Source organism: Fringilla coelebs (assembly GCF_963513975.1).
Source record: "Fringilla coelebs genome assembly, chromosome: 2".
NCBI classification, from domain to species: domain Eukaryota; kingdom Metazoa; phylum Chordata; class Aves; order Passeriformes; family Fringillidae; genus Fringilla; species Fringilla coelebs.
Window position 1 is genome coordinate 89,689,582 of NC_140029.1, and position 15,904 is coordinate 89,705,485.

The window sequence follows — 15,904 nt, forward strand, 5'->3', positions numbered from 1 at the left end:
CCTACGCAAAGGAATTTGCATGCATAACATTTTCTTTGCATTCCTTAAGCCCTCCTCTCTGCTGAAAGGGAATCCACTGGATTTCCTTGGGTTTTTTAAAAGTTTCCATCCACTGTGCAATGAGTTTTCATGGCAAGGTTTAGATAGCTGGGAAGCTACAGAGTTGGCTTCTGAGAGAAGCTGCCAGAAGCTTCCCCCATATCTGATACAGCCAAAGCCAGCTGGCTCCAAGACACTGATGGCCGAGGCTGAGCCACCAGTGATGGTGGTAGAGCCTCCGGGACACTGTTAAGTGGGATGAAAAGAATATGAACAACTGCAGCCAGAGAGAGGAGTGAGGATCTGTGGTAGGAACAGCCCTGCAGACACCAAGGTCAGTGCAGAAGGAAGGGCAGGAGGTGCTCCAGGTGCCAGAGCACAGACTGCCCTGCAGCCCCGTGCTGCAGACCATGCTGAGGCAGGACACTCTCCTGCAGCCCATGAGGTCCATGGTGTAGCAGAGATGCCCCTGCAGCCCATGGAGAATCTCACGCTGAAGCAGGTGGATGCCTGATGGAGTCTGTGACCCCATGGGAAGCCCATGCTGGAGCAGAGTCCTGGAAGGACCTGTGGCCCCTTGGAGAGAGAAGTCCACACTGGAGCAGGTTTGCTGGTGGGACTGGTGACCCCAGAGGGTACCCATGCTGGAGCAGTTTGTGAAAAACTGCAGCCTATGGGATGGACTCAAATTTGAGAAGTTCGTGGAGGGCTCTCTCCTGTGGGAGGACCCCCACACTGGAGCAGGGGAGAGTGTGAGAAGTCCTTCCTCTGAGGAGGAAGGAGTGGCAGAGATAACCCATGATGAACTGACTGCAACCCCCATTCTCTGTCCCCCTGTGCTGCTGTGGGGAAGAAGGTACAGAAAATTGGGAGTGAAGTTAAGCCTTGGAAGAATGGAGTGGTGGGATGGAGGTCTTTTAAGATTTGAGTTTATTTTCTCAATATCCTGCTTTGATTTGATTTGATTTGATTTGATTGGTAATAAATTCAGATAATTTCCCCATGGTGAGTCTGTTTTGATATGATGATAATCAGTAAGAGATCTCTCCCTGCCCTTATCTGGACCAATGAGCCTCTTGTTATACTTTCTGTCTCCCATCCAGTTAGAGAAAGGAGTGATGGACCCAGCCAGGGTCAAACCACCACATTCTGGTATATTGAAAATATTTGAGTTTTGCACCTGTAGCTGTATCCTTATGGAAAAGCATCAGGTCTCTCTCCTTCATATGTCATTTGCTTTATTTCCTCTTTCTGTTTATTGACTCCACTTGAAACAGGTTCCCAGATTTGTTTGCTTTACTGTGCAGACTCTTGGTCCTTCCACCTCAACTCCACCAACTTGCCTTGTGCCATCTTGATTTGGAAATATTTTCCTACATGCAGAAATAGTTTCTAGGAAGGAAAATCTAAAGTGCATAAACACTTCCAGGCTTTTGCTCACTGTAACTGCACCATGTCAGGCATCTGCCTGTCACGACAGGCACAGTGAACAGCTGGGTACCAGCTCGGTGTTGTTGAACTTCTTTCAGAGAGGCAGACAAAACACGGAAAGCCTGGATGGAAATGGTGCAGAGAAAGGCTCTGTGTCTCCATGTAAACCAGCACTGCTCCCCTGCTGGGCTGCTGCCTCCTCTTCCAGAGCAAAGGGCCTGAGCAGAGCTGACCATGCACAGAGATGAGCCTGTCCAAACTGCCAGAGAGAATGTCCCAAAATCTGGGATTTGTACCTGAAAGGCAGTGGGTCAGGAGGGGATGGGGAAATAACAAAAAAGGGGATGTGATAAAACCTGGTAAAATAATGGTCATCCAAGGTATGATAGATTTGGGAGTCCCTCTTTTCCCAGCCTTTGTGATGGGAGAAAAGAAAACAGTGAAAGTGGAAAGCTTTTAGTTCAAAACTGAGAGAGGAACCATTTTCAAACAGCGAATAAGCAGATCCGAGGACGGATTGCTAGAGGAAGTCGGAGAGTACAAGGAAACAGGGAGGTTTAAAGACAGACCAGGCACACATCTGAGCAATGAGAACATCCAGGCTGGCAACAGGCAGTGCTGCAAGTGTTACCCACCGGAGGAGAGAGCATCCCACTGTGTGTGAGAAGAGAGAGCAAACCACTGTCAGGCACTAAGGGAATATTATGTGATCCTGGTGGATATTGGATTGCCCCTCAGCCCCATGGGGGTTAACCAGCCTTTTCTCTACCTCCAAAGCATCTGGCAGAGAGAGGTCATTGAGCTAGATGGATCACTCCCACCTGAAAAAAAATGGCAGCATTATCATTTGCCTAGGAAGATGCTGGTACCATGCTGGACTGTCTGGCCTTAGTTCTGCTCTAGGCTCTGCCTGAAATTGCACAGGGTGCTTGAAGCAGACCAGTCTACCTCCCAGCTCTGCTGCACTTCTCTAGGATTCAGTGGAGAAAGAGGTGTCATTTTCAGTAAAATACACGGACAGCTGAGTGGCTAAAGAGCTGTGGAGCCCAGATGTGCTCCCTGGAGTGGGCTAGTTGTGACTTTTGGGTGTTGCTGTGCTACCTGCAGTCTAAGGATACCTGAGTGCACTCACTACTTAATTGCTGAACCTTTTGGGGAGGGAAGGTGGGAGCTGCACAGTCAGAAGGTCTGTTCATGTGCCTGCTGAAATAATAAAAAGCTGTTCTGGCCGTGGTGACCTTCTCTCAAGTCAAGAGAATCTTCCATCCTGAACAGGGAGCAGCCTCAGCGTGGGGACCCATCTGGGAGAAATCCCATGTGTGACTCTCATTACCAAGTGTTTCTTCTGGGGCTGCATTCAGTGCCTGCTCAAGAGCAGCACCACAGTCCTCCATGGCTGTTCAGAGGGGACGTGAAGAGCATTCTCTGACTGCATGAAACCTAAACACACTGAAGGTCTTGAGAGGTGGGGCCTGGCAGGCTCGTGCTTACATTGCTAAGTACATCCTTAAAAGAGCCATAATGCATCTTGTGGATCTTTCAGGAAAATGTGAGGACTAAAGGAATAAATGAATGAATGAACAAGGACAGTCAGATGGGAGGAAAAAAAAAAAAAAATAAGGCTCTGAAATGCATCAAAAAGAAAGACCGAATCTGTGATTCTTCCTTCTCTAGTGGCATTTAATTTCCCCTTCCTCACTGTGAAAATGTCAGAAATGAACAGGCAACTTCAGTAAAACAGAACTGAAAGAGAAAGAGAAGGCAGCAAGAGCCTTAGAAATGGCTTCACACAGGCAGAGGTGCAGAGACCCAGCTCTGTCAAATAGGCACACTCCTCCACAAGCACACACAGGGGTCAGTGGGCTTTTTCATCACGTGTGTTTATTTTAAGTTCTAAAATGAGTTTCTAATAAGTTAAAATGCTCAAAATGTGCAACAGGGCAGTGAGCAGGGCAGTGCAGGGAGAGGGAGAGGAGAGGAGGGTGAGCATGGGGGGGAAACATTGTCAGACTGCAGGGGAGATGGATTCCAGCCATGTCCTGCATCCAAGTGTCCCGCCAGGGAAAGCCTGAGAGAGAGGCCGTGAAGGAGGGGCAAAGAGTGGCACAGGGATGTGGCACTGAAGCAGGCAGTGGCTCCTGGCTCAAATACTCCCAACAGCTCCAAAGCATCTCTGCTGCTGGCCACCTGACTGCAGTGGTGAGTCCGCCTTGCCCTGGCTGAAGCTTCCAGCCCCTCTGCAGGTACAGAGCTCCCGAGGTCCCCTGCACTGCTCGTGCCATGCCTGGCCCCTCCTGCAGAGAGAGGTCTGCACGGCGCCCATCTCTCTCTCTGTGGCACACAGAGTTTCATCCTGCCATGCAGACCAGCCCCATGCCCCTGCTTCCATCAGCACTCCATTTGCTGGATCTTCCCTTTCTGCTTCTCCTCCATGGACTTCCACGGCACAGTGGCTGCAAACATCCCTTCCAGTGCTGGGAAGGCAGGAGCCCGTGCCTGAAAGGGAAGCAAGAGGCTACATCAGACACGGGAGAGAGACTGAAGGGCACGAGTCTGGGCTTCTCCCTGCCATGGAAGACAGTCCTCCTGCTTGCAACCACAAGGCTCCCGTTCCCTGCCAGAGCCAGGGAAGAAGACACTCTCTGCGACATGCAATTTCTTCTGGGGAAGGCTGGCTCAGCACAATCCTCTGTGGTGTGATGGACATAAGGAATGACAAAGACAGGACCTGGCTAAGGGAGAGCAATCACCGATCTGGGCAATGGTCAGGCCACTGTCAGGTTTGATGTGTGTCAGATGGTACAACACCTTTTTGGAGAGATACTAAAGGCATGAAGGCTTGCAAACTGAGATAAGAACAAATTAAAGACAGAACCACTACCACAAGTGATTTTCTAGGCAGTGAAAAAGAGGTGGATCTCAGGGCTCCTGATAGCAGTATAGGGTTACACACAGGCAGTACAGCAAGAAGGATGAGATTAGTTAGAGAATGGCATGGTAGGTGTGATCTCAGCTAAGAGGAAGGGACTGGGGTTTGCTGACAGGTTTCTGCCAGGCTGAAGGGAAATGAAAAGCACAAGTCTTCAAAGACCAGTCATTATTGGCGCAGAGAGTGTGAAAGTGCTAATGAGTTAGGCAGCTGATAAAGTTGAGGAGCCTCATTTGGAAGAAAGAGGATGAAAATATCATGCAAGACACAGATATTTTAGGGGAAGGCAGCACTAACCTGAGTGACAGGATCAATGAAATGCAACAGTACCGATCAGACATTGATAGGATCAGGGGATTGGAATGGGAATTCCTAATGTGTGGGCAACAGCCCCTCGGGTGTGTACGATACACCACGGGGAGCATCCAGTTTCCAATGGGCGCAGGAACAGCAAATGCAGTCTCAGAGGATGCCAGCAGAGAGAGAGAGAGAACCAGAGAAGAGCTGATATCTCCGCTCCAGGCACCACCTCATCTGCGCTCCCAGGGAGGGCGAGCCCAGCGGGAGCCTGTGCAGAGACGGGTGTGAATCACAGAACCAGAGGGTGGGTGGGGTTGGAAGGACCTCTGGAGATGATCCAGTCCTGCTAAATCAGGGCCATCCAGAGCCGGTCGAGGAATACCCATGGATAGAGGAGCCGTGGCTTGCTCAGTACAGCAGGGCCTTGGGGGCATATGCAAATGCTTTGGGGCGCTGAATATCCTGGTGGGATGAGAGCTGTTTAAGCAAACAGCTGGACAGGCATTTCCTGCTAGCTGAGGCTTTACAGGTACACTGTCAAGGGGTTCCAGTGCAAGGATTTGGGCCAGAGAGGTTGGTTCTGATCACCTTGCACACTTTAGAGAGTCTCACAGAAAGCGTAAATTTCTGCCTCATATTATCCTTTACCATCAGTGCTGATTAAGGACGGATGACGAAGAACCTTTCACGAGCTGCTCTTGCACTACCCACAGTGGTTTCTTTAAAATTTCCACCTTGCTTCTTTTATGATGCTGTCTGCCTTCAGTCTCCAGCCACTGGGACTAGCTAAGACTTTTCATCAATTTTGTCACATCCCTCATCCTCAGCTCGAGGCAGTTTCAAGGCTCCCAGCTCTTTCACCAGGGTAAGCTCTTCCAAACTTATCTCGCTCTGATCGCTCAGCCCCTTCCCCACTAGAATTGTCATCATGGGCCCTTTCCATGAGGCTAAGTAGGAGGCAGCTGCATCACAGCTACTCCCAAAAGGTGGCCCTTGTCTGCAAAAGGAAACCCTGAAAGATGATTTTGCCACGTTATTAATTTGCAGAGTAATAATATGAAAACTTCAGAGAAACGGTCTGACTTGTTTGCACAGTTTTTTCCACTGACGTGCTGGGGAAGCATTAGTCCTGGTCTGGTCTTGGGGGATGATAAAGGCGAGGTACAAGGCATAGTTTTCAGAGGACAAGATACTGGAGGAAGCTGAGCAAATAAGGGCATTAAGTTGCAGGAAGCTGAGAGCTGAGGTGTGAGGGCTGAGCCAGAAACAGCAGCCCTGCGTCAATATCGGTGTCTGGGCACCAGCAGGCATTGGTACAGGACAGGAGATGGTTACATGAAAACATCCAGCTAAGGAATGAGAGAGAGCACATCTACAAAAGCCTGGCAGCTAGCTCTCCTCTACTGCAGCATGGCTTCATCTCTGGGGGGATAAACACGAAGATTTTCAAGGCTGTGATTGTGCCTTTGGAGGTTTTCTTCCTTCTCTGAGGTGTCTGACCTGCCCCTGAGGAATGCCATGGTTAGCCAGACCTGCCAGTGCCCAGGTCCCATGTGCCAATGCCACAGCTTTCCCTGTGTGTCTGTGACACCGCCAGCAGGCTGCTCCAGCCTCAAACCTCCTCTGGCCGCTGTGTCCCCAGGACCTCTCACCGCTGTCTCTGGAGTAATCTGGGGAAGGTCAAATCAGGGTGGATGTACAGGAGAAATAACAGAAGTGGGGTGATGGACACTTACCCTTTTTTGTAGGGCCAGAGCCACAGCACAAATGGCAAGCAGGAAGAAGAGGGTGAGTGTGAGCCCAAATGTAACCTGCCCACTTAAGATAGAGGGAGCGCTGGAGACCTGGGCACCTGTGAGGAGGAACCACAGTTAGGAAGGAAGGGATGGCTGATTCTGCACCGAGGAAAGGGTGGGACTGCACAGCAACAGGCAAAGCTGGAAAGAGGTAGGCATGGAAGGAGCAGCATGAGGAACTGGTGATAGCTAAGAAGATGGGATCCAAGTGGTCCAAGGGGAGAAGGACAGGATGAGGTTGAGAGAGGAAAGGGCACCAGAGTGCTAAGTAGGAGGAGGAGAAGAAGAGATTGCTTGCAGAGCCATGGGGGACAGTACCTACGATCTGCAGGTGATACTCCACTGCTCCCAGTCTGCCTTCTGGGCCATGCACGCTGCATTCCCAGGTGCCCGTGTCCTTTTGTGACACCTGGGGTATTTCCAAGGTCTGTCCCATTCGGGAGCTGTGGCCCTCCAAGCCACGGGGAGCAGCCACAGCCAGCTTGCTCTTAGTGGGGGCTGAGTCCAGGTGTGTCCACTGGAAACGCTCATGGCCCTGGGAGTGAGTGAGGCTGCAGATGAGCAGCAAACGAGTCCCCTCAGAAACTGGTCCTTGGATGCTCGGAGTCACTGCGGCAAAGGGAGAAAAGTAACCTCAGGAAAGCCTCCAGGCGTGCCCACACCTCTTCCTCGTCCACCCTTCTGCTATTACATCTTTTCTTTATTACTTCCTCTACATTGTTTTCTTTGTCTTTCTCATTATTAAGAGGAATAATCAAGTCACCCAGGAGCACCCCTGATTCCAGCAGAGTCTAATGCTGTACAATGCCCTGAACAGAGATCTTGCTTCCTGCCCCGGGGTGGAAACCCATGACCAGGAGCTACCCGTGCCCATGGCACAGACACATGGGGATGTTTATCTGCAGCGAGGCACCCCAGGCTCTCCTCTCACCTGTGACCACGGCCAAGGTCACGTCCCTGCTGATTGTCCTGTGTCCCACCGAGACAGCGCAGCGGTACTGCCCTGCATCACCCGGCCCCACCACGGGGAGATGCAGGGGGAAGCTTCTGCTGCTCAGGCTCTGGGAGATGCGCCTCTCTTCCAAATGTCCTCCTGCAAGACGGCTCCAGTGGGCTGCCACCACCCTCATCCCAAAGGCTCTGGGAAGGTAGCTCAGACTGCACGGTAGATCGGCTGCAGAGCCCGCTGCCGCATAGACCACAGGGCTGGTTGGGCCATCAAAACCTGAGCCGGGGAAAGAAGGCAATGTGGGGTGGTGCCTGGAAAGAGCTCTGCAGGGACGTGACTGACCTGGGAAGTGAGGACAAGGTGGGAGCTGGGGCCGTGGGGGTAGTCAGTCACATCAAGGGATCAGCCTGGAGATGCTGGAGCTCACCTAGAATTTTCAGGTTGAACGTGGCAGAGATGATCTCCTTATCAGAGTACCGAAGCTGGCAGCGCCAGGAGCCCGTGTCCCTCATGGCTGGATGGAGGATGGAGAGAGTCCCAGACGAGGAGCAGAAGGTCCTGGAGGTGGGGCCCAGGTGCTCGTGGTGGAACCAGCATGTCTCCACAAGGCTGGCCCGGTGGCTGGAGTTGCAGCTCATCAAGAGCAGCTCACTTTCTATCACAGGATTGGGTGGACTGAGGGTGACTGCAAAAAGAAGGGTTTGGGTTGGGGGAGAGCTAAAGTCATAGGGGAGCTACCAAAGCAGCCCTTTGTGTCTGCACTGCCCTAACTTTATCTCCCAGGCAGCTCTCCCTTCAGAGCTGAGGGCAGACAGCAGGAAACTGCATTTCCAGAGGGTGCTGCCCGTGCTCTCACCTGCCCTGCCAAACACGGCATCCCCACCCTATGCCACCTTCACAACCTCCCCAGCCCTAAAACCACCATTCCCCAGGTTTTCCATCCTCTCCTACCTGTGATCACCCCCAGCTCCAGGTGGCAGCTGTGCACCTCTGTCTTGTATTCCACCTGAGCCTCGTACAGCCCAGCGTCCTCGCTCCGGACGGGGGCGATCCGCAGGGAGAAGTTGCCGTTGCGTAAGGCGGAGTCCTGCAGCGACACCCGGGGCTTCATCAGCTGTGCTGTCTTCTGCAGGCCCGAGTACCCCACTTCCAGCACCACGTGGGGCTCCTGGTGCAAGCTGGAAGCAGGACAAGTGAGCAGCTCGTGCCAGAGGCAAACATGAGATCAAGGGAGGGGGGCAGGAAGAAGGGAATATGGGGAAGGAAGTAATATGGGGAAGGAGGGAACATGGGGAAGGAGAAAAGGGGCTCAAAGGGGCTCCAACCCCCCCATTCCCCCAGAAGGACTCGTATCTCTTGTGGCCCTGGCATACCTTCCCCCATGCCTCTTCCACAGCACAGATATCTTGTCAGGCAGCTGCTTTGAGCTCTCCCTTGTCTTTCTGGGGCTCAAGTGGCAGGGCAGCACGGCTGAACTCCCCTCTCTGACCCACACTTTCTTCTCCCTGCTTCTCCTCTCCAATAATCTTGATAGGATGTGTCCAGCTGTAAGAAGATGGAGAGTTGAGCAGAGAGTGGGATGCAGTATTATCCCACTCTGGGGTGGGGATGCCATCTTTGCCAGGCTGGGTTAGGATACAGCAGGATATCTGGCCACCTTCTGTGGAGCTGGAAGGGCAGAAATTCTCCCTTCCAGCCTTCCCAAGGATCAAGGAACACCCAGACTCAGATTTCTGATCTGCTCTGCCCTCCCCAGTGTGTTCAGCCCCTCTTACCAGTGAAAGGCAGCAGAGTGAAGACGAGGAACAGCACCAGGGACACTGGCCTCATGGTGGCATCCAGGAGAGGGGCTGCTCCTCACTCAGCTCTGTGCTCAAGGAGTTCCAAAGCTTGAAGAGATCAGCAAAAATGAGGCATGGGCAAAGAAGGCTGTCAGAAGGGGTGGGTGAGCGCAGAGGGGTCAGTGGCACGTGCTTGCTGTCATGCTCTCCTCTCTGCCTCCGATCAAAGCATTTCCCTCAATGCCTTTATAGTGCAGGTGGGCAGCCAGTTTCCTCATATCACTAAGAGGATGCGTCACGACCAAGAAACCAGCAGGAGCCCGAGGCACGTGAGGGCAGAGGAGGGAGGGACCAGAGACACTGCTCTAAGCATCTTTTAGTGGAAATTCTTTGGGTCGCTGTTGTTTTTCTTACACGTTTCGCTTCTATACAGCCAGTGGAAAAAGTGTAGAAGACACTTCCCAGCAAGTACCCTTCATGTTTTTCTTTCATCTCTTGCCTTTTTTGGTTTGATCTTCCCGTCTCTTACAGATTCTCTCTAATTCTTTCAGGGCTTTTGAGAACATGTTGGTCTTTTTTTTCTGCGGTTCTTTCTTTTGTTGGTTTTCTTATTATTATAATTTTTTTTCCCCTTCTTTAATCTTTCAAATGTGCTGACTCCTTGGCTTTTTCTCATTGGTCAGTTCACAGGCACCATGAGGAAAGGCTAATGCCCCATGCTAAGCTCCAGCCAGGACACATGTGACTCATCAATCTAGAGTCCAGCGATAGTATGGGACACACCTGAGGTGATCCAAGGAGACAGAGGGGAGCATCCAGAGGGAAAAAATGAGCACTGAAAAGATGATCTGCGTGCTGTGGCACTCTGAGGAGTGTGAGGAAGGAAGCCTTCTGCTCCAGCAGCTCTGGGGGAAACCCACTCGAGCTCATGTGCTGAGGGGGCTCATTCTAGCCCCCGTGCAGCTGCTGATACATTTCCATCCACCTGCCTCATCCTGGGCCCACTTTTTGTCTCAGAGAACCCCCACTGTTGTGGTTCACAGTTTCCAGCTACCCACTGACTCTTTCAGATTATCAGCCCTTTGTGATGAGTGTCAGACACCCAAGCCCCTCGGTGGCTCATCCACCAAGGACTTGGGCTTTTTCTGAGGCTGAGGGAAGGGAGGTGACTCATAGTGGCTGCTTCTTGACTGTAGAAGGAATTCTTATTTGCTCTCTAGTTTTCCTCAGCTGTGTGGTGGAGGTGGAGGATAAAAGAGAGCCAGTGCTTTGCTTCTCCTCAGCAGAGCTCTGTTGTAGGGACAGCTCTCAGGTCTTTCATCCCACGTGGCTCCTCAGCCTCCTGAGAAGTGGGACTGGTGTTCAGGTGTAGCCTTGTGTGCCTCCATGTCCCTGAGGGGCTGCTCTGCAGTGGCCCTTCGTGCCCTCTGGTGTGACACAGCCCAGGGGACTGCACGAGAGGAGACAAGTGAAGATGGGGGAGAACTTGTGACAGTTGTCAGGAGGTGTTTTTTTCCTCCTGTTCAAGAAAAACAGTTTGTGGTGACCAGTTCAAGCAGAAAACATCAAGCTCTCTTTCCCTTGAATCAGCAGCGCAAGAATGGTGTGAGTGTGTGGGTGCAGACGAGAAAGAGAGAGAGAGAGAGAGAGAGAGAAGGGAGGGAACTGTGGTGGGGAGACATGCAGGGCTCCACAGTCCAGCACCCCCTGCTCCCCTTCTCCTGGCTTTTCTCAGGGGACACACCGAGCTGGCTGCTCTCCCCCTTCATTTCCACCCTCCCTTCACTCCTAGCCTCGGCGCCCTGGCCCTGTCCCCCTCTCGCCCCCCAGACCATCCCTAGTGGGATCTGTACCCTGGGAAAAGCTCGTCTCTCGTAAGGAGCGGCAAAGGACAGGATGCGCTTCCATCCTCTGGGGGAAGCGGCAGTCCCGAGGGACTGACGGACAGCCCTGGGAAGTGACGGGCACTGCCTGGCACCGGGGGGACATCTGGGGCTCATTGTGCTGAGCGAGCACCTTGTGAAATGAAGGTTTGGAGGCGCCGTTTTACTCAGCACCGGGCTATCTTTAGCAAAGACACGGTGACGTTTCTGCCCGACGACCCACTTTAAATGCTGACTCCTCGGGCGGCATTGTCGTCATCTCCCAGAACAGGACCCCGGCGCAGAGATAACAGTGACCGGAGGGAGATCAGCATGGGAACCTCTTCCCAGAAGCGCCCGTGTGCGTCCCCTGGGCGGAGAGGCTGCCAGGCACCTGTGGGACTGCGGCAGAGCCGTGGGAAATGACAGGCAGGCCACACGGGAGTGGCCGGGGCAGGGGACAGGAGCCCAGCTCACCAAATGCTCCTTGGTCTGTGCCAGGCCTTAGGAGCTCCAGCCGGGTTCCAGACGCAGCCACAGCACCTCTCCCGACTCTAGCTGGTCAGAGTGACCTCGAGATGAGTTAGAAAATCTCTTTTCCCTGCCCAGCGGTGGAAGAAGGAGTCAGAACTCTTCAGTTCTCGGTCTCAAGGTTGTTGATTGTGTTTTATCTATAAAATTCTTTCTCCTGTCCAGCTGAGGTCTGCTGAGCAAGACAGTCAGAGGCACTCTGGCCGCCCCCGGGGCAATGTTATCTTTACACACTAAAAACTACGAGTACAATATTTACCATAACTTTCCAATACCTATCACCTGTGTTAGACAGTGAGCTTCTACTTTAAACCATCTAAAAGTGCCACCATCACAGCAGAAGATGGAGGCCAAGAAGAAGAAGGAGAAAGGCTGGACACAGCGAGATTCCTCCATCTTGTCCCCTGAACCCCCATTCTAAAAACCCCAAAAATCTATTTTTCACCCCATGACAAACTAATTATTATTCTACATAGACTTTTGTGGCTTGCAGATCTTCATATAAGGTTGGTAATTTGCTCCATGGGTCATAATCAGAGTCACAAAGGCATCCTGGGCTCTGTGCCAGGGTCTCTGAGCCCCCTGGCAGGGGTCTTGGCAGTCCAGGACAGCCAGAGGGATGTCCTGAATTCTGACAAGCAGACACCTTGTGCACAACCTTAATACATGGCTTTTCTTGTCTGTCTTGGCATGTCTTACAGATGCAAACCACCCTGACCAAGAAAAATAGGAGCAGAAAACACTGTTCTGCAGTACCATAGAGTTAGTGTCGCTGAAGGGACTTTTGGTTGTGTTTCCAGATTGCTGTGATACCATATTTTCCTCTGAGACATTCCACTTTCTCATTTTGGTCCTTGCAGCATCAAGTGTGAAGCTGGTCACAATATTCTGCTTTATGCTGACTTTCTGAGGCGCTGCAGAATTTATTTGCAGACTATAGCTGATCTAAGGAACCACGCCGTGGCTCGTAGCCTGGCTTATCAGCTGGTCTGGGTGTTCCTGAGATAGAGAGCTCCACAGAAGGACCTCATGTAAAACATCCTGACTGCTGTTTGCCCAGCACAAAAGCAAACACAGCGAGCAAAAACAAGTTACTCACTAATAAGAGATAACTAATAACTCCATGGCAAGGGACTGTAAACAAAAAGCAGCCACACCTGGGGAAACAGAAGGGAAAGTCTGGCAGGGATGTGGGGTGAGCAAGAGCTGCTGGGCAGGTTGGTACTCAACAGGCGCCTGGATCAGGCTGGGATTAACTGCAAGACTTCTGGCACCAGCTGGAAGTTTAGGGAGCTAAAAGACACCTAAGGCCAGCTGCAGAGAGGAAGGAGTGGGGCTGCCCCTCTCTGGGCACGTGGGACAGAGGCAGTGGTCCCCAAGCCACAGTGCAGCAGGGCCAGACAGCAGAACACTGAAGGAGAAAGAGGAGAAAGAGACTTTGCAGTGGCCACGTCTTTGTGTGAAATGCAGAGCGGGGAAACACCTCAAGACAGCAGCCCTGGGGTAGAGGAGCATCGAAATAGCAGCCCTGGGTAGAGGGATGCAAGCCCTCTATCCACACAGAGAGCCACGGTGGTTTCTGCCAAGGCACCAAGCCAAGATGCATTCTGTGTATGAAATTAAGCTGAGGGTGGGCACAGACTTCCTTTTTTGAGGGAGGAAGTGGCTGCTCCTGTCTTCTTTCTGTCCCTCCGTGATGGCTGGAAGCAGCAAATTATCCCCCTAGGGGCGGGATATACCGCATGTCAGAGGGACCCATTCACCCGAGGTGAGGGGCCCAAAAAGGATTGGAAAGGAGAAAGTTCACATCACTCAGCAGATCTGGGTGAAACCAAAATGTGCCCCTGCAAAAGTTCTTGGAGTAGGAAGAGTGACTGGATGCCTGACTGGGAGGCTTTTCTGAAAAGGGTTTTTCCCCCAGGTTTTTAGGGGTTTTTAGAGGGTTTGCTGGATGGGCAGTGCCTGAGTCAACACAGCTCTCTGATATGGTGCTGCAGAGAGTCTAGCAGTGGCCTGCTTCCCAGAATCCCATAGGAACACCTTTAGGAAAGCATAGCTTTATGGGGCTTTGGGGCAAATCTGCAGCCTCCTTCTACAGTGCTATAAGGCAAACACCCTTTGCATGACAATCCTCAGCAGAATATCCCAGAGAAACCTGAATTAGAAAGTCAGGAACAGCACTGGGAGGTGCTGGCTGAAGCCGTGGGCTGCATTTCTGCTAAAAAAAAAACCAAACCTGGTGATTTAATAACTAAAGAGAATCTGCAGCATTCATGGGCATGTTTGGCAGCTGGCAACTTGTATCTGGGCAGCATTCGCTGTGGAGAAGTGTGAAACTATTCTCTTCCAAAAGACCCTTCCTGCAGGAAAGATGGGGTGCTGCAGGATCCCTCCAGCTGTCCAAAATTACCTGTGGAGATGGCAATGGCTCATCAGTACCTTGGCCAGTATCTAGTTAAGTGATGTCTTTGATGCCACAGCCCCTGTGTTTTGCAACACAGAGGGTGAGGTGGATTAACTACAAAAATCCATGCAGCAGGCTGGGTTACATTTTGACTCATCTGTCATTGCAGCATTCATGCTTTTAATGCAATGGAAAAACATGCAATAGCCTCCCAAACACCCCAGGGCTGCAGTGGGTTTTCTCAAGGGCAAAGAGGTACCCAGGAGCTCAGCACGTGGTGGCAAGGTGGTGTCAGGACAGGCTCTGAGGATGATGCTGGACATGCAGGGAAACCAGGGCACCCAGGTTCCCCCAGCAGACTGCAAAAAAGTCCCTTCTTAGGTGTGGCTCCTTTGGTTTTCAGTCTCTTCACAGTTTTGCAGGGAGACTGCACGACTGCTTTTCCTGGAGATTTTTTGGCCTGTGGGACCTCCAGAACAGATGTGGGTTGTGTCTGCTGGTCTTAAGACCCAGCAGCAGATCTGGGGGACCGATAATATTTCTCGTGATGCCAAGAGAGAAGGTTTGATCCACATATTTCCGGCTCATATCGCCACTGCTGCTGTTTCTCTCAACTGAGAGTATAGACTTCCCTCAGAGAAAAATCACCACAAAAGGATGTGCCTTCTGCTCCTGGGGCCCAAATCCTTTCTGTGCCCTACTCTGGGCAGTACCATGGGTCTCTCCAACAGAGAAGAGGCACCTTGGTCACGTCAGGGCACAGAGGGGTCTGGCTCTAGGCTTAGTTGCATGTGTCCAGAGGAGCTGTGAAAAGCAGCTGTGATCCATTTGCTGTGTTTTCATGGTGCATGGTGGCAGGAGAACGGGAGCCCATGTCTCACGGTGCACTGCATCTCTGGAAGCTGCAGGCAAGCACTTTGTAAATAGTGCATGGGTTGTTTCTTTCTTAGTGGGAAAGCTAGATATGGAAAATGTAGGGTAACTAAAGGAGCATGTGATGCTATGAGAAATCATTTGCAGAAGAGCACAGCCACAGGGAAGGTTGCTGTGGGTGATGGCACAGCAAGGAAGAGCGCAGCGGTGCTCCAGAATAGTCCTGAAGAGAACAAAGTCTCTGATTTGGTGATCCCCAGCCATTTGGCTCTGAACAAAAAATTGCTAGGGAAGGAGATGGTGCATTTTTAAACTCAAAGGGTTCATTGTAAATCAAAATGGATTTATTCCTTTATAGTTTAGTTTTCAGCTGGATCAATTCTCCGCTGCTCATCAGTGTTGACAAAAGAGAGGCAGCAGGAGAGATGAAAGGGAGGATGGGATTGCCCCTCTCTGCAACACTACACGTTTGTGCTGGGTTAACAGGATTGTGTGCCAGACTGCAATTCAGAGGGTGCTGGCAGCTGAGCTGTTCTTTCAGTTTCCTCTCCACTCGGCACCTCATGGCAGGTAGCACCCTGCAGACTTCTGTAAGAGGTCTCCTACTGCCCCACTAAGAAAAAGGCCCACAAAACCAAACAAACCCTCTTGCTTGTTAGTCTCAGCATCCCAGGAAGGTTCAGGTGGGAAGGCACCTCTGGGTCTCTGCTCCACCCCTCTGCTCCAGCAGGGGATTCTCAGACCAGACTGGGTTGCTCAGGGCCTGGCCCAGGTGAATCCTGAGCACTCCAATTGTGGATAATCACTGCTTGCTGAGCTCTTGCCCTTAGCACTGCAAAGAGACCTGGCTGGCTCTGAGTACCCTGCTGTCATCACGCTGGGAGAGGACTGGCACCTACAACAGGCTTTCCTGGTGCAGGGGCTGGCCCTTACTCACCCTCAGAGGAGGCTGGGACCAAAGAGGGGGAACTATGAATGGACTTCAGAATTCCCAGGGAGGAGTGGGGAC

The 15,904-nt window shown here is 51.8% G+C and overlaps 1 protein-coding gene across 1 annotated transcript; it reads right to left on the reverse strand.

Moving 5' to 3' along the window:
* Positions 1 to 3,858: 3,858 nt before the first annotated feature.
* On the reverse strand, positions 3,859 to 9,059 carry LAG3 (lymphocyte activating 3; the record flags this gene model as incomplete). The annotated part of the gene is made up of 7 exons (XM_084226754.1): positions 3,859 to 3,966; positions 6,436 to 6,551; positions 6,814 to 7,104; positions 7,427 to 7,720; positions 7,872 to 8,129; positions 8,396 to 8,622; positions 8,818 to 9,059. 7 exons carry the CDS (start codon positions 9,057 to 9,059, stop codon positions 3,859 to 3,861), a joined length of 1,536 nt encoding a protein of 511 aa, XP_084082880.1.
* Between the last annotated feature and the right edge of the window lie 6,845 nt (positions 9,060 to 15,904).